Source organism: Cnephaeus nilssonii (assembly GCF_951640355.1).
Source record: "Cnephaeus nilssonii genome assembly, chromosome: 15".
NCBI classification, from domain to species: domain Eukaryota; kingdom Metazoa; phylum Chordata; class Mammalia; order Chiroptera; family Vespertilionidae; genus Cnephaeus; species Cnephaeus nilssonii.
In genome coordinates, this window is record NC_137086.1 from 44,439,057 (window position 1) to 44,464,375 (window position 25,319).

The 25,319-nt window shown below is 38.0% G+C and overlaps 1 protein-coding gene across 2 annotated transcripts in view; it reads left to right on the forward strand.

The window, feature by feature from the left end:
- ALMS1 (ALMS1 centrosome and basal body associated protein) overlaps positions 1-25,319 on the forward strand; it is a 151,710-nt gene that overhangs the window by 80,153 nt on the left and 46,238 nt on the right. For both annotated transcript variants that reach the window (XM_079792033.1, XM_079792034.1), the window contains exons 13-17: positions 8,639-8,883; positions 12,961-13,314; positions 19,298-19,468; positions 21,882-22,013; positions 23,615-23,782. In XM_079792033.1, coding sequence (XP_079648159.1) covers positions 8,639-8,883; positions 12,961-13,314; positions 19,298-19,468; positions 21,882-22,013; positions 23,615-23,782 — 1,070 coding nt within the window. The remainder of the gene's footprint in view (positions 1-8,638; positions 8,884-12,960; positions 13,315-19,297; positions 19,469-21,881; positions 22,014-23,614; positions 23,783-25,319) is intronic.

The following is a 25,319-nucleotide window of genomic DNA, read 5'->3' on the forward strand; positions in this document are numbered from 1 at the left end:
AAACAACTTGATGTTTGGGTGTGGATAAGGATGACGTTGGAGAGTTCCTAGATGTGGTTCTTGAGGAATTGACTAATGTGGAGTTGTTGGAACTAGAGCAGGAATACATAGCTGAGGAAGAGGCCAAGAGAAAAGGAACCTGCAGAAGAAAAAGAAGAGGAACCCCCAAGAAAATTCACAGTAAAGGTTTTAGCAGAAGCTTTTGCAGACCTCAACAAGCTCCTTAAAACTTTTGAAAACATGGGCCTCAACACTGAAGGGTTTTCATCAATTGAGAGGAATGTTCATGGTGCAATATCTACCTACAAGCAAATAAATAATCAACCAAGCAAACCACCATGGACATATTTCAGGCAGGTCCTTCATGAGGTATTTCAAAAGAAGGCATATCATAAGAGATGACAGCTCCGTGAGTGTTATTACCCCTAAAGACCTTCCAGTGGCACAAGATGTAAAGGTGGAAGACAATGATATTGATCATTCTGACCCTGTGGAGGCCCAGGCTAATGTGTGTGTTTATGTTTTAGTTTTTAACAAAAAGTTTTAAAAAGTAAAAAATACTTTAAAAGTTTTAAATAGAAGAGGTTATAGAATAAGAATATGAAGAAAAACTATTTTTGTGCAGCTGTACAAAGTGTTTTTTAAGCTGTGCTAAAAATGTTACAGTAAAAAATGTTACGGTAAGCTAAGGTTAACTTATTATTGAAGAAAAAAGGTTTTAAAAATAAATTTAGTGTAGTTTAGGTTTACAGTGTGTATAAAGTCTACAGTACTTAACAGTAATATTCTGGGCCTCCACATTCACTTACCACTTAAGTGTCCTGTACAGGTGTACCATTTTAAACCTTTTATACCATATTTTTACTGTACCTTTTCTACATTTAGATATGTTTAGGCACACAAATACTTAGCATTTTGTTACAGTTGCCTATAGTATTTAATACAGTAAAGGAGCAATGGGCTGTACATAGAGCGTAGGTGTGTATACCATCTAGGTTTGTGTAAGTGCATTCTGTGATATTCGTACAACGACAAAATTGTCTAAGGATGCATTTCTGAGAATGTGTCTCCGTCATTAGGCAAGGCATGACTGTGTGTTTACATAGAACATGTGCAAGTATTAAATATTTTTAAACTTTTTTATTCTGAGATAATTTTCAACTTAAAGAGGAGTTGCAAAAAATAGTTTCTGTATTGATGTGTAACATACTACCCTGAAATATAGCAGCTTAAAACAATGAATATTATCCCAAAGTTTCTGTGGGTCTGAAATCTAGCCATGTGTGATTTAGCTGGGTGCTTCTGGCTCAGGGTCCCTCACAAGGTTGCAAACAAGGTATTGGCTGTAGCTATGGTCTAATCTCAGCTGTGCTTGACTGAGAGGATATGCTTCCAAGCTTGCTCACATAGCTGTTGGCTAGAGGCATCAGTTCCTCTATATGGGCAGCTCCAATGTAATAGCTAAATTTCCTTCAGAGTGAGCAAAGCAAGAGTGCAAGAGAGGGTTTCAGGACAAAAGCCACAGTCATTATGTAACCAACCTTGGAAGTGAATTTCACCACTCTGCCACATTGTTTGATAGAAATAAATCACTGTTTTCAGCCCATCCTGAAGAGTGAGTTAGGTATTACACAAGATTATAAATACCAGGAGGCAGAGATCATTAGAGGATATCTTAGAGGTTGGCAATATGCCCTTTACAAAAATTTCCCCTTATGTTAACCATAAAGCATTTACCAAAACTAAGAAATTATCCTTCCTATAAAATTATAACTAAAATGTAGATTGTTTGGGATTTCACCTGGTTTTTCCACAAATGAACCTTCTCTGTTTCAGATCCAATCTAATCCCACCTTGCATTGTAGATTTCATATCTTCTTCATTTCCTTCAGTCTGTGGCAGTTTCTCAGTCTTATTTTTCATCACCTTGACACTTTGAAGAGAATTAATTAGTTATATTTGAGAAAGTTTTTCAATTTGGCTGTTTCATGTTGTCTCAAGATTAGATTGAGGTTAGGCATTTTTAAAGCATCTCATCAGGGAACCCATATTAACATACATTACTGGTGATATTAAACTTCATGTGTGTATGTGTGAGATGTTAATCTTGATCACTTAGCTAAAGTGGTGTCTACCAATATTCTCTACTGTTCTACATATTTATAAATTCCCAACAATTGTTATTGATGCTTGGTTTATCTCATTATGTGAAATATAGAACAACATAAATATATATATAAAAAGGTGTGTGTATGTATGTATGTATGTCTCCATATGTATATATACATGCTACACATTATTAAATGCTCATTATTTTCTGAAGTTCTGTACTTTTGTTGGATTGTTTTACTTCAGCCTAAAAAAATTCTTTTGGTATTTCTTGAGGTCTCCTGGAGATCAGTGCCCTTCTCTTTTATTTATTTGTATTTTATTTTTAACCTTTTGCACTCGGATGTCGAGTGTGACTCGACACGGTTAGCATTAGAATAAAGGAATCGAGAAAAAAGCAAGCGAGTGCAAAGGGTTAAAATAGATTCCAATTTTCTCTTGCAATTTCTTTTATATTTTTACCTATTATCACCATCTTTTGCTCTTTTAATATATTAATAATCATTTTAAAATCCTTCTGTGCTAAATTCAGTATCTCAATATCCTGTAAATCTGTTTTTTCCCTCTCAATTTTTACTTTTTCCTGCCTCACAAATTTTACAATTTTTGCTTGTACGCTGGACATTGTGAATAAAAAGAAAATTATAGAGACTGAAAATGCTATTACTTTGCAACAGAGAATATTTTCCCTTTTCTCTGTTCATTTCAGGAATTTTACTAGGTCAGAGCTGCGTTGTACTACCTATGATTGTTAATGATTTGTTTGGATTTTTATTTAAAGCTGACAAGTCTTTGATTCTTCAATAATTAAATATAGTGAGCTACCATAGTTCAGACTTTCAGATGTTTGAATTCAGCTCTTTAGATTCTCAGCCCTTGCAACTTTACAGTGTGGCAAATATAAGGGGAAAACAGCTATGTATTTTTGTGGTTACATTTTCTCTTTGGAAACGTCTCATAAGCACTCAGAAGATGACAAGTGATTGCACTGTTTTCTTGCTCAGCCCCCTTCTTGAGGGTGGCACTGTGGATTTTTTTTATTGCTAGTTTTGTAGGTCTCTGAATTCCTCACCTTGAAAGTTCTCCCCTCTCAGGCGTGTTATTTAGCTTCCTGCCTTATCTAGGTTCAAAATCTGGCAAATGTGAGGAGGAGGAGGCCTGATGGTTATTATAGGTTCCTCTATCTAACGGGATTTGGTTTGTTAGTGCCTTCACTGTGCAAGAGAATTTCACTCTACTTTTCTGGCTCAGTTCCCCATCCTCCCATACCACCCTGACACTAAGGAAATGTCCTGTGGTGGAAATCAGCTTGGCATTCTGCTAGATTTCATTCTTTCTTGCCAGCCCATGGGTTCATCAAAACCTATGGTGATTTCTCTTTCCAATGGAGTATATCTACCTATACCAGGGGTGGGGAACCTTTTTTCTGCCAAGGGCCATTTGGATATTTATAACATCATTCTTGGGCCATACAAAATTATCATTAAAAGTCAGCCTGCTGCCGAAACCGGTTTGGCTCAGTGGATAGAGTGTCGGCCTGCGGACTGAAGGGTCCCGGGTTCGATTCCGGTCAAGGGCATGTACCTTGGTTGCAGGCACATCCCCAGTGAGGGGTGTGCAGGAGGCAGCTAATTGATGTTTCTCTCTCATCGATGTTTCTAACTCTCTATCCCTCTCCTTTTCTCTCTGTAAAAAAATCAATAAAATATATATATTTTTAAAAATCAGTCTGCTATATTAGGTCAAACATTTAATTAACTCATCACTAATGCTTTGACAGGGCCAGACCAAATGATTTCACAGGTCTTTTGCAGCCTGCGGTTCCCTACCCCTGACCTATACCAAACTCCTGCCCATAATTTCTAAGATGCCCCTCTACCATATCCTATATAATAAAAGCCTAATATGCTAAGTGTCTGGTTGTCCGTTCAGCCAATCAAAGCGTAATCCTATATGATAAAACCCTAATATGCAAATCAACCAAATGGCAGAACGACTGGTCACTATGATGCAGACGCTTAATGCAGGAGCTGCCCCCTGATGGTCAGTGTGCTCCCACAGGTGGAGTGCCACTCAGCCAGAAGCCAGGTTCATGGCTGGCGAGTGCAGAGGCAGTGGCGGGAGAGGCCGTAGGCAGGAAGTAAGGAGTGAGGAGTCCTGGACTGCGAGAGCCCCGGACTGCTAGAGGAATGTCTGACTGCCAGCTTAGGCCCGATCCCCTAGGCTGTCAGACATCTCCCGAGGGGTCCAGGACTGTGAGAGGGTGCAGGCCGGGCTGAGGGACCACCCCCATCCAGTGCTCAAATTTCGTGCACCAGGCCTTTATTATGCTAATGATAAGGTAAGGCTGCTCAACCGCTCGCTATGATTTGCACTGACCACCAGGGGACAGACTCTCTGGTAGGTTAGCTTACTCTAGTAGGTTAGTTCCGACTAGTAGGTTAGTCTGGCCTATCAGGACTGTGCGAGACGGGCCAGACATGCCCTGGCTCCCAGAGTCCCTCCCCAGCTGGCCAACCTCCCGCATCCCTCCCTGGCCCCAGTTGTGCACTGGTGGGGTCTCTCGGCCTGGACTGTGCCCTCTCACAATCCGGGACCCCTCGGGGGATGTCAGGGAGCCAGTTTCGGCCCAATCCCACAGGCCAGGCCGAGGGACCCCACTGGTGCACGAATTCATGCACTGGGACCTCTAATTAGTTGATATTGTTCCCTGACTGCTCCTATAGCTCTCTAATTTTTTTTAGTATGATTTCTATAATTTATTCAACTTTGTTTATTATATCAGGAATGTTGGCCTGTGGCTACCTACAACATCTTACCTAGAAGTGGATCCAATTTTATTTAGATCACCTTTAAGTTCTCTCTGTGATATATTAATAGTACCTTACTTGAGTGCTTGTATCTTTTATCATACTTATTAGGTATTTTATGTTTTTGATAATGTTATGTATGGTATAATTTTTAGCTTTCAATTTTATAACTTCTTTTTTTTTAATTGAATCTTTATTGTTGAAAGTATTACATGTCCCTTCATCCCCCCCCCACCATTGTCCCCTTCTAGCCCACCCCAGCTTTCACAACCCTATTGTCTGTGTCCATGGATTATGCATATATGCATACAAATTCTTTCGTTGATTTCTTCCCACCCACCCACAATTTTATAACTTCTGATACTGAAAAATGTAGTGTATTTTAAAAAATTTGATTTCATACCTGACAGCTTTTTAAAAAATATCTTTTTGTTGATATCAGAGAGGAAGGGGGAGGGAGAGAGAGATAGAAACATCAATGATAAGAGAGAACCATTGATCTGTTAGGTCGAGGCAGGGGGGAAAGACCACAGCCATGCAAGCATCCGCAAAGTAGATGGTGACAAAGATAACTGGCGCCTTCCCAGACCCTTGCCAGCCTTCCCAGACCCCTGCCCGAGGCAGGAATTCCACACCTCTCATGCCCTCCACCCTCCCCTCACTAAACAGCTGTATAAAGGAAGTACCTAAGCCCCCGTTTTGGCGCGAACTTCCCTGGCCCACTCTCGGACCAGTGAGTTTCGCCCGGGAGTGCAAGATTAAAACCTCCCCCCCCTTTCCATGGCCTGGACTCTGTCTTGTTTCCTGCGTCGCAAACCTTTCAGATCAGCTGTCTCGTGCATGCCCCGCACTGGGGACCAAGCCCGCAACCCAGGCATATGCCCTTGAACAGAATCAAACTTGTGACCCTTCAGTCCGCAGGCTGGCACTCTATCCACTGAGCCAAGCTGGGTAGGACTCTGGCAACTTTTTTAAAAGCTTATATTCTAATAACTTATCTGTAGATTACTTTGGATTTTCTATCAAAATTACATCAAATATGGAAAGTAACAGTATTATTTTTTCTTATCTTGATATTCCTTCTTTTTCCTGTTTTAACTGCTGATACCATTTAAGACCTTTATTAAAATGTTCAATAGAAATGGTAAGAGTTGGCATTCTTATTTTGTTCCTAATCTTACAATTACTACATTTCACAATAATTAGGATAGTTTCTCTAAAGTTTTTTTTGTAGTTTCCCTTCGCAACAAATTTTATACCTGATTATTAAATTTTATCAAATGTTTAATCTGACCATATTGATGTGATCATATGCATTTTATCCTTATTAGTGGTGGTGAATTATATTGATTTTTTAATGTTAACTTACCTTGCATTTCTGGAGTAAACCTTCTTGGTAGGAATTCACATACACACACATTTGGTTTTCTAACATTTTGTTTAGGATTTTTGCTTCTATATTCATAAGAGTTATTGGCCTATTCCTTCCTTTTCTCATGATTGTTCTTTCAATTATTGAATAGTAGGTAGAGGGTATAAATTCACAAGTTCTTTTGTTCTTGTGATATATTATAGATACTAATCCAATATAATATTACTCCATTTTTTATTTTTTTAATATATTTTATTGATTTTTTTTTTACAGAAAGGAAGGGAGAGGGAAAGTTAGAAACATCAATGAGAGAGAAACATCAATCAGCTGTCTCCTGCACACCCCCTACTGGGGATGTGCCTGCAACCAAGGTATATGCCCTTGACGAGAATCGAACCTGGGACCCTTCAGTCCTCAGGCTGACGCTCTATCCACTGAGCCAAACCGGCCAGGGCTTAGTCCTTTTTTTTAAAGTAGACTATTTGTGAATCATTTTAGACTTACAGAAAATATATAAATACTAGAGGCCCGGTGCATGGATTCGTGCACCAGTGGGGTCCGGTCCCTCAGCCTGGCCTGCACCCTCTCACCTTCCAGGATCCCTCAGGGGATGTTGGAAAGCCAGTTTCGGCCAGATCCCCACAGGCCAGACCCAGGGACCCCACCAGTGCACAATTGGAGCCGGGGAGGGGACCGCAGGAGGGCTCCAGGGTGTGTCCGGCCCTTCTTGCCCATTCCTGATCAGCCAGACCCCAGCAGCAAGATAACCTACCGGTCAGATCATCTATTCCCTGGTGGTCAGTGTGTCATAGTGACTGGTCAAACAGTCGGACACTTAGCATATTAGGCTTTTATTATATAGGATAATAGAAGTCTCTGTACTCCCTAAGTTTTTTTTATTGTTAATATCTTAAATTAGCATAGTATCTTTGTCAAAATTAAGAAGCCTGCATTTGTACATTGCTATTCACTAAACTCCAGACTTTATTTGGATTTCACCTATTTTCCCATTAATGACCTTTTTTTTGGTTCTTGAACCCAATCCAGTATATCACTTTCAATTTAGTTAGTTGTCATGTCTCTTCTTAGTCTCCTCTGGTCTATGATAGTTCCTCATTGCTTGTCTTGAGGAATACTGGTCAGATATTTTGTAGAATGTCCCTCAATCTGGGTTTGACTGGTGCTTTTTTCATGATTAAACTGAAGTTAAGGATTTTGGCAAAGAACACCACAGAAGGGAAATACCCTCCTCATCACATCACAGTAGAGAGTATGTGACATCCACATTACATCACTGGTGATGTATACCTTTATCCTTGGGTAAATAACATAGTGTTTGCCAGGTTTCTTCATTGTAAGTTACTATTTCTCCCTTTTTATATTTTATTTGGAATCCAGTCACTAAATTAAATCTATGCTCAAGGAAGGAGAGATTAAACTTTACCCCTTGGACTGGGTTGAGGGGGTAGTCATATCTATATGTATTATTTGGAATTCTTCAGTAAATGAGATTTGTATTTGTCTTTTCTCTCCTATTATTTACTAGAGGCCCGGTGTACAAAATTCATGCACTTCAGGGGGAGGGTGTCCCTCACCCCGGCCTACACCCTCTCGCAGTCTGGGAACCCTTGGGGGATGTCTGACTAATGGGGAGTGGGACTTAGCTGGCAGTTGGACATCCTTAGTGCTGCTGCAGAGGCGGGAGAGGCTCCCGCCACCACTGCTGCACTGACCAGCCGTGAACCCGGCTTCTGGCTGAGCGGTGCTCCCCTGGTGGTCAGTGCTTGTCATAGCGACTGGTCGTTCCACCATTGGGTCAATTTGCATATTAGCCTTTTATTATGTAGGATAGGATTCAGTCGTTTATTTACTCCATTCTGTTTGAATATGAATTCTCTATAATCTTAACACATTATTATAAGATTGAAAACTTCTGGTTCCCCCACTGACTTAAACTCCTTGAGGGAACACTTTGTTTCTTATTTATCTTTGTATCTATACATTTAGTACAGTCCCCTAACTTATAGTGAACCTCTCTGGTAATTTTTAAAAAAATGAATGTATGTTCACTTGAACTGAAAAGTACTCTTTCCTCAGCTAAATTACATGATAGCATTCTACATTGAAGTTACAAGTAGATTTTAAAACAAAAGTAAACTCGTGTGTTTGCATTGTAAAAGTATCATAGAAACTGAAGGTTACAACATAAACAACCATTTATTGTGTCTGCACAAAACATTCCCTGAAACTACTTAAATATTCATTGAAGCCACTTTTGGAAAGATATTATGGCATTTTATAAGCCAAGGATATATGAACTGCTGTGTCCTTTCTCTTATTTGTTCAGATCACTGGAAAAGGTTAAGACTCCACTTTCTGCCTCCTCTGGAAAATTATCATCTGATGCAGTCACTCAGATTACAACTGAAAGTCCAGGAAAAGCTATGTTTTCATCTCAGATTTTTATTAATCCTGATGATGGTGAACATGAAATTCCAGATCACAGTTCCCAGAATCTGAGCAAAGCTTCTAACAAGTTTGCTTCATCATCTTCAGTCCAACAGATTGCTGTTCCTCGTGACACAAATGGAGGTAAGAGAATGTGATTGCATTTTAGGTCAGATTACCTACTTTTATGTGTAACTAGAGGCCCGGTGTACAAAATTTGTGCACGGGGGGGGGGGTGTCCCTCAGCCCAGCCTGCACCCTCTCCAATCTGGGACCACTCAAGGGATGTCTAACTGCCCGTAGGATCGTAGGATTGGGCCTAAACGGGCAGTCGGACATCCCTCTCACAATACAGGAATGCTGGCTCCCAACTGCTCGCCTGTCTGCCTTCCTGATTGCCCCTAACCGCTTCTGCCTGCCAACCTGATCACCCCCTAACCACTCCCCTGCCAGCCTGATTAATGCCTAACTGCTCCCCTGCCAGCCTGATTGCCCCTAACTGCCCTCCCCTGCAGGCCTGGTCACCCCTAACTGCCCTTCCCTGCAGGCCTGGTCCCCCCCCCCCACCTGCTCTCTCCTGCAGGCCTGGGTCCCCCCAACTGCCCTTCCCTGCAGGCCTGGTCACTCCCAACTTCCCTCTGCTGGCCTGGTCACCACTAACTGCCCTCCCCTGCAGGCTTGATCGCCTCCAACTGCCCTTCCTTGCAGGCCTGGTCCCTCCCAACTGTCCTCCCCTGCTGGCCTGATCGCCCACAACTGCCCTTCCTTGCAGGCCTAGTCCCTCTCAACTGCCCTCCCCTGCTGGCCATCTTGTGGCGGCCATCTTGTGTCCACATGGGGGCAGCCATCTTGTGTGTTGGAGTGACGGTCAATTTGCATATTACTCTTTTATTAGATAGGATTATCTTAGAAATTTGTGATTATGTCTTTCTAGTCAGAAAACCTAATTTTACTTGTAACATTAGAGCCACATGATTATATCCAACTTTTATAAAAAGAATATGATTTATTATGTTTTTATCTTAAATTTCCAGTAGAGTTAACATATATGGAACTCATGCTGCTTATGGTTGACATGCTGCTTATTACTTGTAATAAGAATGCAAATATTTTAGAAAAACTTGAAAACTATAGAGGTTTGATTTTAGGTGGGCAGGTGAATTTATTGGCATTTTTTCTTATAGTAAATGTTATGCACTATAATAAATACATACAAATATATGTAATAATACAAATATAATATTGTAAAGCAATGGCCATGGACCCAGGTTGGCTGTGGCTCTGCTGCCTTTGCAACATGGAATTCATAATTACCTTGAATTCATTATCATAGTCAACTGGAAGGGACAGAAGATCAAGTGTCCAAAAGTTTTTATGGGCTAGGCCTGAAATTATATTTTATGGGCTAGGCACAAATTATTTTGTACAGGCTACAAATAGTTGAGCTGTGTTTTCCACGGTGAAGAGATGAATTTTGGTGAGCAACTAGTCATCTCATTTGGAGTGCTATGCTATTATTGGGACAGTGACTTTAATAGTGCTTATACTATACTAGAGGCCTGGTGCACAAAATTCATACATTTGGGGGGGTGTCCCTCAGCCCAGCCTGCACCCTCTCCAATCTTGGACCACTCGGGGGATGTCCCTGTGGGATTGGGCCTAAACTGGCAGTTGGACATCCCTCTCATAATCCAGGACTGCTGGCTCCCAACTGCTCGCCTGCCTGCCAGCCTGATCACCCCCTAACCACTCTCCTGCCAGCCTGATCGACACCTAACTGCTCCCCTGCTGGCCCCACCGCCCCCAACTGCTCTCCCATCCCTGTCACCCCCCAACTGCCCTCTCCTGCTGGCCTGGTCGCCCCTAACTGCCCTCCCCTGCCGGCCTGGTCTCCCCTAACTGCCCTCCCCTGCTGGCCTGGTTGCCCCTAACTGCCCTCCCCTGCCAGCCCAGTCGCCCCCAATTGCCCTCCCTGCAGGCCTGGTCCCCCCCAACTGCCCTCTCCTGCAGGCCTGGTCGCCCCCAACTGCTCTCACCTGCTGGCCATCTTGTGGCAGCCATCTTTGACCACATGGGGGCGGCCATCTTGTACAATCGCATGAGGGTCAATTTGCATATTACCTCTTTATTATATAGGATAATATTCAAAATTAGAGTAAGTTATTTTATTTTTATAATAAGAAAATTAACAATTAAGTTTTCATTCTTCCCCCATATGAGAATGGAAACTTTAGATTACTGATTTTACAATATTTAATAGTTTGCACAAATCTATTTAAAATTTTTCTATGTGTACAAAATGTTTATCTATCTGTAGATACAGAGTGGCTATGCCTAAATGTATAAAAGAAGATTTCTTGGTTCAGCATTTAGATTGCATTGAATTTAAGTAAGTACATTTATATGCTAAGATAGTTATACATTTTTACTGTGAAATAAAACTCGCAAATTGTACAGTTTAATAAATATCACAAAGATCATCTTTATGTGTCAGTTACCTATTGCCGCAGTGATGCTATATAACAAGAGCCTCAAAAATCTCTGCTTCATGACAAACATTTGCTTATCTCGCTCACTGGTTTTGTGTGTCAGTTGGGATGTGGCTGCAGGCAGCAGAAATAGTTTCGTTCTGTTTACTTGCCTTGTTCTGAAACTCGGGCTAATGGGACAATAGCTACCCACAGTATGTTGTTCTCAGGTGGTAGTAGAAGCACAAGAGGGGAAACCCAGCGGTGAAAGTGTGTTTTAACCTTTTGCACTTGAATGTCGAGTGTGACTCGACACGGTTAGCATCGGTAGCAGCTCTTTTTATACTCTTTGAATGTATCAATAATTTGAAATATTAAAAAATCCAAATAAATAAGTTTGTATGAAAAGAAATTCCAGTTTTTTATTCTACTGCCGCGCTTTGTAAAATCTGGGGTATTTAAAAAATTAAATCCCGAGTAGAATAAAGGAATCAAGAAAAAAGCAAGCGAGTGCAAAGGGTTAAATCTCTACTCACATCAAGTGGATCTGTCTATATATAGAGGCCACAATTTCTGGTTTTACCTTTACATACAGATCCCTGGGAGAAAGAACTACTTTAAAGTATTAATATTATTTGATTTAAATATTTTTGAAATTGTGAATTTAAAAGTAAAATTTTTTATTTCTTTTATATGAAAACGTTTTAAAGTACATAGAATTTATACTTTATGCTCAACACATGACTATCTGCCCACTAATCTGAATTAATAAATTTAATTAATAAAATTCAGAATAATTTACTGTATGCTTATATTTGGTTCTATTTTTAAAATTTTGAAGAAATTTTTAGTTGTACTTTTTTTAACCCCTTTCCGTCTTTTCTTTCCCAAAAGCAAACATTACTTGCTGTGTAGTCACTTCTTCCCCCATTGGCAGGCAGTACAAAGTAACCTTAACCCTTTGCACTCGCTTGCTTTTTTCATCGAGCTGCTACCAATGCTAACCGTGTCGAGTCACACTCGACATCCGAGTGCAAAAGGTTAAGACTGTTGCATCCTAACATAAGTTTGATGAAAAATTTAAAAAGCCACTTATCTTTCTAAGAATTCTCCATATCATAACCATTCTTGATCTGGGTCCACTGTAATTCTGCCCAATCATTGTTATTCATTTTCTGCAACCTTGTAAGTGATAAATTTAACCATCACTTTCAAACTTTATGTACAAGAAGAAGAAAATTAATAAGTCAATATTCTAGCAATAAATGATTACAACAATGACCATATAGAAGTGGAGGCTACAGCTTATTTTTCTGTTGTTTAAATTCTTCCCTCTATAAAATGAGCTCAGTTTCTGGGGAAGTGTGTGTGTGGTGATTTTTTTTTTTAGGTTTTATTTTTGTTTTGAGGGCTTTGTTTTGTTTTTTGCTTTTGCCTGATGGAGTGATATAAGTATTTCTAAACAATCTGAGACTTTATTAGGCATGCATCCTGCCCTAATCTCCCTCATTATTTTCTAATTATTTCCTTCATGTCACTTATAATTTATTAAAATATTAGATTATTTATTTATTTATTTAGTATGCTGCTTACTTACTATATATCTTTCTCTTAAGGCGAGGTACTTTTCTTTGTAGTTCACTGATATATCCCAAGAATCTTGAACACTGCCTGGCACTTGAAGGCACTCAGTATTTGTTCATTGAATTAATAAATATTTTCTTATTAATTGTTCTGATCTTTATCTCCTTAGCTCAGCCATCACTGTTGCCATATAAGCCTTCTGGTAGTACGAATATGTACTATGTTCCACAATTAAGTCAAAGTCTTCCATCTGTGGATTCCAAATCGAAGAGGACCTTTGTTCCACAATTAAGTCAAAGTCCTTCATCTGTGGATTCCAAATCGAAGAGGACCTTTGTTCCACTATTAAGTCAAAGTCCTTCATCTGTGGATTCCAAATCGAAGAGGACCTTTGTTCCACAATTAAGTCAAAGTCCTTCATCTGTGGATTCCAAATCGAAGAGGACCTTTGTTCCACAATTAGGTCGAATTCCTTCATCTGTGGATTCCAAATCAGACACCACCATTGAGAGCTCACACTCAGGTATTATTCAGAATTATTTAAAATTTTATTTTTTGCTCCCTAACTGGATTGGCTCAATGGATAGAGCGCAGCCCGCAGACTGAAGGGTCCCGGGTTCAATTCTGGTCAAGGGCACATACGTTGTTTGCAGGTTTTCCGGCCCTGGTTGGGGTGCATCCAGGAGGCAACCAATTGATGTGTCTCTCTCACATCAATGTTTCTCTTTGTCTCTCCCTCTCCCTTCTACTCTCTCTAAAAATTAATGGAAAAATATCCTCAGTTGAGGATTAAGAAAATAAAATAAAATTTTATTTTTTGAAATTTTATTTGTGGACTGGCTAGTTAATTCTGGAATGACATGAAAGCTCAATGGTATTTAATCTTTCAGTGAAATATGGAGTTTTTCATGCCTCCATCTTTGGTTCAGATAGGTGAGTTATTTGGTCAGATATATTATGTATACTTAAACATTTAATAAATATTTGATGAAGAAAATTGTATGAACAATTGTTTGTTTGAGTTAGTATACTCTGTTTAGGTCAGAATTTTTCAAATTTTCTCTATTCACAGAGCCCTTAATGTTTTGGTGATTTTTTTTCCTCATTATGTGAAACACATATAAAATAAGTATTTTTTTCAAATAGGGAGTAAGTTATTAGGGCACATATACTTGTTGTTTTGACCTAACAACTTAATAAACAAAAATATTAAGTATAAATAAAAATGTTAGGATTTCTTTGTGGTTTTGCTTTTTGAAAGAAAATACTTTTTTCATAAATAACCATAATTACTTACTAATGAGATGTGCAATTGCTAAGGCACTGCACACCATCTCAAACCTTGAGATGAAATTGGACATAACACCCTATTTCCTGCTTTTATTACAGAAACTGTAATTCAGGTTTGTAAAGACACAACAGCATTGAAATGAATGTAGCACTATCTAGTATTGAAACTTTACCTTGAGCTAGTAGTTTGTGTAGGTCTATACCAGGTAGCAAATATCATTGTTGTTTCCCTAGAATTTTTAAATATCCTGCATCACTCCTTTGAGATCACCCCAGGGCCACTGCAGATTTAGAAAATTCTCCTTTGGTGACTTTAAAGTAATGATACTTAGTTGCTGTGCTGTGGGGTTTTGATTGATGGAATAACATTTTGAATGGTACACAGGAGATGACTTGGTTCAGTTTAAATATAAATTGTTTTTTTCATGATTTGTCAGTAGACATCTTTAAATGTGCAGAAATTACACAGAAAGGATAAATTGTTCTGGTCTTAGGCAGATTTAAAAAAAAAAATGATTCTGAGAGAGGAAGGGAGAGGGAAAGAGATAGAAACATCAATTGGCTGCCTCCTACACGCCCCCTACTGGGGATTCAGTGGACAGCCCCAGCACGTTCCCTGGCTGGGAATCAACTGGCGACCTCCTGGGCTTAAGCAGATTTCTTTTTGGTTAATTTTGAGAGGACAAAAATAGTATCCAATGGTAATTGAGTCAAAATCCCTGGTGCCACTGAAAAAAGAACCACATAAATACTTATCAAATACTAGACTTGATTACTAAGCCTTTAGTCAGAAACTGGAAGAAATGTCCATTACTTGCAAGTCTGTGATTTTAAAAACACATTTAATGGCTACCAGAAATAAAACAAGCTGACTTAATTGATTGTAAATAGGAAAATCTTTTATTTCTCTATCACTTTAAGCCCCCTACTTCAGAAGACAGGATGTCTGTATCAACAGAAATCTGATCAGTTTTCCCAATACTTTTTGAGGCTTCTAGTGTCCTGCTATTCATTCACATCCATAACTATTCCATCTAGTTGAAGACATTAACTTTAAGGAAAATTGGACAGTGGTGGGAGGAGAATGACTCAGGTGGGATGGTGCATTATATCCTGAGAAATGTTGTTCTCTATCTTTCTGAGAGTGAAGGAATTGAGAATAGAAAACAATACTTTCTTAGACCAGTAGAGTTACTCTAGATAAGTGGTCGGCAAACTGCGGCTCGCAAGCCACATGTGGCTTTTTGGCCCCTTGAGTGTGGCTCTTCCACAAAATACCATGGCCTCGGCAAGTCTATTTTGAAGAAGTGGCATTAGAAGTTTAAGTTTTAAAAATTTGGCTTTCAAAAGAAATTTCAATCGTACTGTTGATATTTGGCTCTGTTGACTAATGAGTTTGCCGACCAATGCTCTAGATGAAAGCCTAGGAATTGCTCTAATAGCCATTGTTTATTAATGTGTTGTGAATCTATAAATATGAGAAAGATCCGATTATAGTTTGGGGACAAGGACGAGTCATGCATATTGTTAGCAAATATTTGAGCCAAATACATTTCTCCTTAATTGAACTCATAAAATTGAACTTATAAAAATCTTTTTAAAAAAAATACAGATAAGGCAAAGGTAATATCCCAAAGAAAGAGGTAGATGTTAGAAATTTACTTATTAGAACTAGTACCATTCATAAACAGTAAAAGACTTTAAAACAAAAATTATTATTAGAGACAAGGTCACTTTGTAGTCATAATAGAGTCAACCCATAAACAAGAAGATAAAACAGTTGTAAGTGTATATGCACCTAGCAACAGAGTCCTAAATAGAAAAAGAAAAAAAAAAACCACAAGAAATATTTCAAACCAGTTCAAAAAGTCATGTATTTTTTAATTCCATTATATGAAATATGCAGAATGAGGAAGTTTGTATAAACAGAAGGTAGATTACTGATTGCCAGGAGTTGTGGGAGAGGGGGAAATGAGAATTATTTGCTGATGTATACAGGGTTTCTTTTTGGGATGACAAAAATGTTCTGTAATTAGCATTGGTTGTGAACTGAATTGTATACTTACTAGAGGCCCGGTGCATGAAATTTGTGCATGGGGGCGGGTTGTCCCTCAGCCCAGCCTGCACCCTCTCCAATCTGGGACCCCTTGAGGGATGTCCGACTGCCTGTACAGTCAGACATCCCTCTCACAATCCAGGACTGCTGGTTCCCAACTACTTGCCTACCTGATTGCCCCTAACCACTTACGCCTGCCAGCCTGATCAACACCTAACTGCTCCCCTGCTTGCCCGATTGCCCCTAACTGCCCTCCCCTGCCATCCTAGACACCCCTACCTGCCCTCCTCTGTTGGCATGGTTGCCCCTAATGTCCTCTGCTGCAAGCCTAATCGCCCCCAATCGGGCCCTCCCCTACTGGCCCGATTGCCCCTAACTGCCCTCCCTTGCCAGCCTGGTTGCCCCCAACTGCCCTCCTCTGCAGGCCTGGTCGCCCCTAACTGTTCTCCCTTTTGGCCTAGTTGCCCCCAACTGCCCTCCCCTGCTGGCCCAGTCACCCCTAACTTCCCTCCCTTGCCAGCCTGGTCGACCCTAACTGTCCTCCTCTGCAGGCCTGGTCGCCCCCAACTGCCCTCCCCTGCCGGCCATCTTGTGGCGGTCATCTTGTGTCCACATGGGGGCGGCAATCTTGTGTATTGGAGTGATGGTCAGTTTGCATGTTACCTCTTTATTATATAGGATTTAAATGTTATGTGAATTCTCAATTCAAAAAAAATGGGGAGAAGAAATGAACAATGAAGAAAAGACTACCCGAAAATGTAAAGATTTGGTTGTAGATTTAGAACACATTTTGCAGGCAATGAAGAGTAAAATTAATGTGAAGGAAATTGAATTGGTGATGAGGACAAACTTGAAAAATTTTCTAAAAATACAGAGAGAATAAAATGAAGATGATGAAAAAGAATACTAGAGACATAAGAATCACAGCTAACTAAACCAAACCAAGAATTCTATCTATAGCTGAAGAAGTAAGCAGAACAATGTGAACAAAAGTAATATCAAAGACTTAATAGAGGAAAACTTACTCTCCTGAAAAAGGGAACACAGTATGCAGATTGAAAGTTATACAGATACAGTCAAAGTGAGTAGAAAGAGACTGACATACATACCAGGAAAAGATTTTGAGTTGGAAAAGAAAAAAATTATATAAACATACACAGTTGTCTTTTTAATAAAAGGTTGTATAGTTAAGGGAACAGAATTTAGTCATATGAGATTTACAATGCTAAAATGTAACAGATAAATGGAGCAAAATATGTATTTATATAATTATATAATTCAGGAATATATGAACCCAAATGCATATTCATTAAGCAGTATGGCAATGAGAAGACATTTTCACAAATATACAGGAAGTACAAAATATATTCTACCTCCATCCCATCTTGAAAAATTCACTTGGAGATTTACCCAGCTGAAGAGATGGATCAAAATGAAGAGTTCAAGAATGAAAGGTGGTAGTGCTGAGTGTGCAATTGTGTGCTGCAGGCAGTATGTATGCTCTGTTTATCTAGAAGTAGTTGTGAGGAGAGTGACCCCCATGTATAGTTGTTTGCATTATACCATAATATATAATAACATATTTTTTGTAATTAAGGAAGGAATTGTTCTGATTTCTTCAAAAAAATGCTATAAGGACTAGCTTTGTCCTGAATGCTAGAATCTGAAGCTCAGAAGAAAGGTCTCAGATATATATATATATTTGTTGGCCATCCTATATAATGAAAGGAATATGCTAATTATTCGTTACGTCTTGAGGCGTAACGACCAACTGCAAAATGACCATATCACGGATCTGCAGGAGGGTGGGGCAGCGAATTATAAGCGGGTGGCGAAAAGCTATAGGAGGGGCAGGGCAGCAAAATATGGGGGGGGGGTGTTGGAGAAGCTACAGGAGGGCGGGGCAGCTGGCAGACAGCTACAGGAGGGCAGCAGAGCTACTGGTGCACGGATTCATGTGCAGGGCTACTAGTCAACATATAAATAGTGTTCCATACATTGGTAGTCTGTGATTTCACCCAGGATTTAAAGAAAGCTCAGTTCTGACCCTTTGAGGAACTCTGACAATGAGAGATTTGGTAGAAGAAAAGATACTAGCACTTTCCCAGAGAGATAGGGAGCAAACCCGAGAAAGTGATGCCACATAAACTGAGAAGATCCAAATATAATCAGTACTGTGACCAGTAAGGCTTAGTAGGATCCTTGCAATCTGTTTTGAAAAATTTTTCATGGCTTATTAATATTTGTATTGTACTGATGATACTGATACTTACCCAGCATTTATTGCATTTACATTCTAAGTGCTCATAAAATGTATGAAATACAGAATTCCAGATTAGAAAGAAAACACATTTTTGTAGAAGACAATTCTAAAGTTACTACAGACTCCTGTATGTCCAGAGATAATTCTTTCACCACTTATATTTGGCATAGATAAGCTTCTCTTATCAAGAGATATAGGAACATTAAACATTTTTAATAAAATTAGTTTCAAATTTTGTGTTTCTTAATTCATAAGAGGTTCCTTTCAATGTTTTGTCCCTTGTATTGTCAGGTTAATCTTCCTAAAATGTAGCTAATTATATTTTCCTTTATTTAAGAAATCTTGATGTTACATTTTATATACAAAAAGATTCGGGATTTTTAGCTTGGGATTCCATGCCCTGCTCAATTTTGCTTCAAACAATTATTTTTTAATATTTCCCATCACTCTCTTTAATGTATTTTATAACCCAGGCTGAGCACAGATGTGTCTGCTTCTTATATACTCTTTGCTTTCCTGCCTCCTTCTCTACTAATGCTGTAACCTCTGCCTAAAATGTCTTTATTTCCTTCCTCTGTGATTTTCAAACAGCCTACTTATTTTCCAAGATACAATCTAATTTCACCTTCCTCTGAAAACCTTCCTGAGCTGGAAATTGTCTCCTTTCTTAACTATTGGTCTACTTTATATGTCTTTTCTTATGTCGTTTTTTTCTCCACCTTGTATTGTTACAGTTTAGTTTACATGTCTGACACCTTCTGTTTGACATCTCCTTCTGATTAATGTACGACACTCCCATTGTAGTGCTTTTTTTTAAAGTGGTTTAAGAGGTAAATTTTTGTCTTTCTTCAACTTAATGGCTATATTTTGATTGTCCTACTGTCCCATTTTTCTTAGGATCCAATGATGCCATTGCTCCAGATTTCCCGGCTCAGGTGCTAGGCACAAGAGATGATGACCTGGAATCCCCTGTTAATATTAAACATAAAGAGGGGATCTATAGTAAGAGGGCAGTAACTAAGGCATCCTCATCAAAGGGGAAAAAAGGCATTCAGAAAGATAATGCAGGTAACTGAATTGGCTTTGTATGTTTTATGGCTTTTTTCTTTTACCCCCTGTTCATCCTAAAGGAAAATATTGTTCAGTCTTGATCTTGTTCTCCTTTGTTATATAAACTTTTTTCCTTAGCTATCTTATTGAGTATGTAGAAAAAGGTAAAATATTTTAAAATGCTTCAAAGATTTTTGAAACCTGTAAACTTTTTAAAAAATATTTTTATTGATTTCAGAGAGGAAGGGAGAGGGAGAGAAACATCAATGATGAGAATCATTGATTGGCTGTCTCCTGCACACCCCCTACTGGTTTATAGTAAAAATAAAGTTTAAGATACTCTATATCAGTGGTTGGCAAACCGAGGCTCGTGAGTCACATGCAGCCCCTTGAGTGTGGCTCTTCCACAAAATACCAAGTGCGGGCGCACACGTACAGTGCGATTGAAACTTCGTGGCCCATGCGCAGAAGTCAGTTTTCGGCTCTCAAAAGAAATTTCAGTTGTTGTACTGTTGATATTTGGCTCTGTTGACTAATGAGTTTGCCGACCATTGCTCTGTGTATACAACTGAGCCACACCAGCTGGGCTGTAAACTTCATTTTTACTATGGAAAATAAAATATGTTGTAACTTTTGAAATGAAATAATATCCAATTGAATATGTTTTTGAGACTAGAATCCATAGGAAATCTTGATTAAATTGTCTGATGAGTTTATCTGTCAAATGATTCAAACTAGTGATAATTTGATAGACAGATAACTCTGTGATCCTACTGACAAACAGCTGAGGATGGGGAGGATATGGAAAATTTAGCAGAGAACAAAGTGATAGAACTAAGGGAATTTTTTCAGACATCTGCACAAAGTACTTGCCAACCATCATCCACTCAGGCTGCATTTGGTAAGGATGATGTGTTGGAAATAAAGTTTGGCTCTATTACCTAAGGGGCCTCCAAAACATCCCACCTATTCTAGGGGTCTGCTAATAATACTGTTGGTCTGCTTTTAAACTTTGCATCCTAAGGAAAAGTTCTCCTGGTTTAATCCTATATAGTCATTTCACCATGGGAAAAGTTCAACCTCAGAACCTTTTACCTTAAGGGCTTACAAAGAAAAGGGGACATGTCTGCCTAAAGAAATAGTGACCTACGTATAATAGCTAAGTGAGCGCATAAACTATACCAGAAATAAAAGTCTCAGTGGAAGTGTTGGAATATAAAAGTGAGAAAATCTCTTAGAAAATAGAACTTAAAACAAAGGGAAAAGAAAGAAAATATAAGAAAATTCAAGATTGGCTTAAAAGTTTCAACATCAAAAAAACAGGTGTTCTGAAGAGATAATAAAGAATCAGAGCCATATATATTAATGTGAATAAATCCCCAAGTCATAATATTAAGTGAAAAAGGCATGTTGTTTAAAGGACATAGAGTATTATACGTTTATGCAAAACAATCCTTACATTGTTGATTAATTCATACAATATAGTAAAAAAAAATCCTTAAGATTGATAAACTCTAAATTCAGTATAAATGTTGCTATTAAAAAGAAAGAGAATGGCATCATTGAGGCTTTATACACAGAATCATTATCATTATTTTATAATGTTTTATTTTTTTAAGCTCTGTGGTAGACATATTGGTGTTCATTATGTTATGCTTTAGTAATCTATGGTCTTTCTGATTTCTTTGTTGAAAAATACTTATACTTAGAAATAGCAAATGAATTTCTTGTCAACCCGTTGTAAAGACATGTAACCATTATTAACTGTTGACTGTTATCTTAGTTGTATTGGTGATTTTTTAAATGTATTTACGAACATATTAGTTTGCACTTACGTTTTCTCATATGATAAAAAAAATAGAGCTGATTTTAAAAGACCAATAAGGTAGCTAAATTTCTATCAAATATTACCAAGAAAAACAGAAATAGAAATATTAGACAAGTTTAAAAGGGTGTAACTTAAGACTTGAAAAATTATATGATTCTCTCTATAAAATGTACATGATATAAGTGTATTTCTAGGATTATATGAAATATCAAAATTGGCTCTATAAGTAACATAAACTTGGAGTAAGCCAAAGAACTTGAAAGGATTGTTCAACTATACTTTTCTACTTTGAGAAAGATACCTGATCTAGAGTTTTTTCTTTACTGTTGTATCAAACCACAAGGAACAGATTTTATTTAACCCATTGTTGTACAAAGAAAAATACGGAAAGCTTTCTTGAAAATTCATGTCATAAACCCACCATTACTGTCATAGCTTTTACATGCTAGGGCCTAAGAGGTGCTTTTTCCTGAGAGATATATATATAAAGAGGTTTGGGGTTTTTTTTGGGGGGGGGGGGGGGAGAGGACGGGTAGGGTTACATGACATTTGTGTTTATTATCTTTTCCTTCTCTGTGGTGTTAAATGATGTCATTATTTCAGATGTTCAAGTACTTATCACTGGAAATGAGAACCACTCAGACAAAAAACAGAAAAGGAAGATCTACACTAAAAAGGCAGTGACTAAGCCTGCACAACCTGAAAAAATAGAATTCTTGCAGAAAGACACTGGAGGTAGATGAACTGGGTTATCTGCATGTTATTTTCTTCTGGCCTTCTAAAATGAGAAAAGACAGAACAGTATGCTCTTTACTTTGCTCTCTTCAGCCTTCCTCTGTCTTGCTCACACGTGAAATAAGATATTAGCTGTAATTTTTGTTATACATTGACAGGTATAAAACCAGATGTTTAATAAAACATTTTTAAAGCTCTTTGAGACATTGCTGGAGAACTTTGTGAATGTAGTACACAAATTAATTTCATTGGCATAAATTCAAGTAATGGACTTTTTAAAAAAAATCAGTGCCATGAAATGCTGACTTTGTAATACCATTGTACATAAGTCTTTGTGTTTTAGGAATTTAGCTTGTTTACTTTCTTAACTACCTATCCAGTTAATTTACTTTAGTGGTACTATGCTGATTAAAAATACCTATAATAGTGTGTTTAAGTTAGGATTAGTTTTGGCTCTGAGAGATGAAAAAACAAAATATAATAACATTGGTTTAAGGAAGGCAGAAAATTGTTTCTTTCTTGTAAAAATCCAGAGTGTCAGGGAACAAAACTTTTTCTCTATTGCTCTAACATTTTTAGCCTTCATTCTCGTGTAGTAACCATCTGGCTCATATTCCAGCCAGCAGAAAGAAAGAAAGGAACAAAAAAAAGCATATTCCTTCTTTAAAATACTTCTCAATAGTTACATGTATTATTTCCCTTCCATTCTATTGGACAGACTTAGTCACATGGTCACACCAAGCTATGTTACCACTGAGGCTGGGAAATAATCTTTATTCTGGTAACTGTATGCCCAGCTAAATTGGGGTTCTATTTTAAAGGAAAATGGATTTCAGAGGACAGCTGACAGTCTGCCACAATGTAAACAAACATATTTTGGAGCATAATTAGCCACCTGTCTTTAATTGTGTATTAGTGGTTTTTTTTGGGTTTTTTTTTCAAATTTATATTGTATTCTGGTCAACATTTCAAAAATTTATATCCTTTTTGAATGTTTTGATCATGTTAATCTCCTAATCAAAAAGTTTTCATTGCCCTTAAGAATAAAATCTTAACTTTTAGCATAGTCTTTCAGAACAATAGAATCAGCTACCAAACAACTTTTCAAATGCTAATTTTCACCTGTTTTCCTTATAAATTCTGTAGTCAAATAAACAATATCCTTACTCTATTTCTTAGATGTTTTTTTGTTTTCCTGACTTCATTCTTTCTTATATAGTCACCTCCGCCTAAAATGGCCTCTCTTTCCATTTCTGTGTGTATTCCAGCTCACCTATCTTTTAACATCAAGCTTAGTTAACTTTACTCCAGAGCTCTTGCATGATCCTCCTAGCTGGAATTAGTTTTTATTCCTTTGAGTACTTATACTTCTTTATCTGTCTTTCTCTATGGTGTAATTCTTTTACTTTGTATGATCTCTATGTGTGTGTTTTTAATTCCAATTTAGAACAACAGTTTCTAAACACATTCCTGATAGATCTTTTTTTCTTTTTTCTTCAACACCAACAATAATGCTTTTCATAATAAATGCTGGAGAGGTATTTTAAAATATTTTTTTGTCAGCTTCTTGTCTGGATAGGGTGTTAATTACCCTTTCTTAGATTCCAGTGATGCTGTTGCTGCAGAGGTCGCAGCTCAACAAGACACAAAGATTGAAAGCCTACCAGACACTAAAGCCATTAAGCAGAAAGAGGCGATCCCTAATAAGAGGACATTCCCTAAGGAAGCCTGGTCAGAAGATAAGGAATCCTTGCAGATAGATATTGAAGGTAATGGGATTGGGATGTATGTGTGTGGGGAGAGGGAGATGCTATGTCTATTTCCTTTTATCTTGATGAGAATACAGCCAAAAATTTCAATAAAGACTCATGGCCCCCTTTTGAGTCTAACAAAAGAAAGGCATAGAGGACACAGCCATTACTACCTGGCTGTCAAACTTTACCTCTTAGAAGAAGATAGAACAGTACCCAGATAAGGAAAGAAAGGAGTCATTGAGCTATATCTATCCATATTACATTTCAAAAATAGTTCAGGTGTAGCTGTTCACATCACAAATGTATAAGATAAATGATTTTCACAAGGGTGCCAAGATTACATAGTGGGGAAGAAACATTCTCTTCAGCAAATGGTGTTAGAAAACTGATATCCATATGCAAAAGAACGAAGTTGGATACTTATCTTTTACCACATATAAAAACTAATTCAAAATGAATCAAAGATCTAAACATCAAAGCTAAAGTTACAAAACTGTTAGCAGAAAGCATAGGGGAAAAACTCCATGGCCTTGATATGGCAGTGACTTCTTGGATATGACCCCAAAAGCACAGGCAACAAAAGCAAAAAAATATACACACAAGAAGAAAAGTAGCTGCACTAGATGATAAAGACTGAAGTGGACCTCTTTCTTAATGTCCAGTGTCCTTTGTCTTAAAATTTGGTGCAATGTGTAAAAAAAAAAAAAAAGGCAAAAAATAAATTATACTTACATCAAATTAAAAACTGCATCAAAGGACACATAATAGAGTAAAAAGGCAGCCTATGAAATGGGAGGAAATATTTGTAAATCATGATAAGTGCTTAATATCCAGCTTATATGTAGAACTTCTATAATTCAACAACAACAGAGAAAACCAGTTTTTAAAAGGGCGCAAAGGATTTAAATAGTTCTCCCAAGACGACATATAAATGACTAGTAAATACATGAAGAGATGCTCAATATCACTAATCAGAGAAATACCAATTAAAATCACAATGAGATACCACTTCACACCCAATAGGGTGGCCACTATCAGAACAGAAAATAACAATTATAGGCAAGCATGCAGAGAGATAGGAACTGTTGTACACTGTTGGTGGAATATAGAAGGGTGCAGCCATTGTGGAAAATAGTATGGAAGTTCCTCAAAAAATTAAAAATAGAATTGGCATATGATCCAGCAATCTCACTTCTGGGTATATATCTAAAAACAAAAACAAAAAACAAAGCAGATCTTACAGATATCTGCACACCTATGTTCAGCTTAGCATTATCCACATTAAATAAGATATGAAAACAATCCAAATGTCTATCAACAGGTGAATAGATAAAGTGTTAACATGGTGCAATATATAGATCTTATAACATAGAACACATACCTGAAACATGTTCATGTTGACCAATGCCAGCCCAATAAATTTAATAATAAAAAAACTCTTGAGGTTTTCTTTAAAACAGAAAGTGTGCTAAAAAAAAAAAAAATAGTTAAATTTTATACAGCCTTAAAAAGGAAGGAAATCCTGCCACAAGCTACAGCATTAATGAACCTC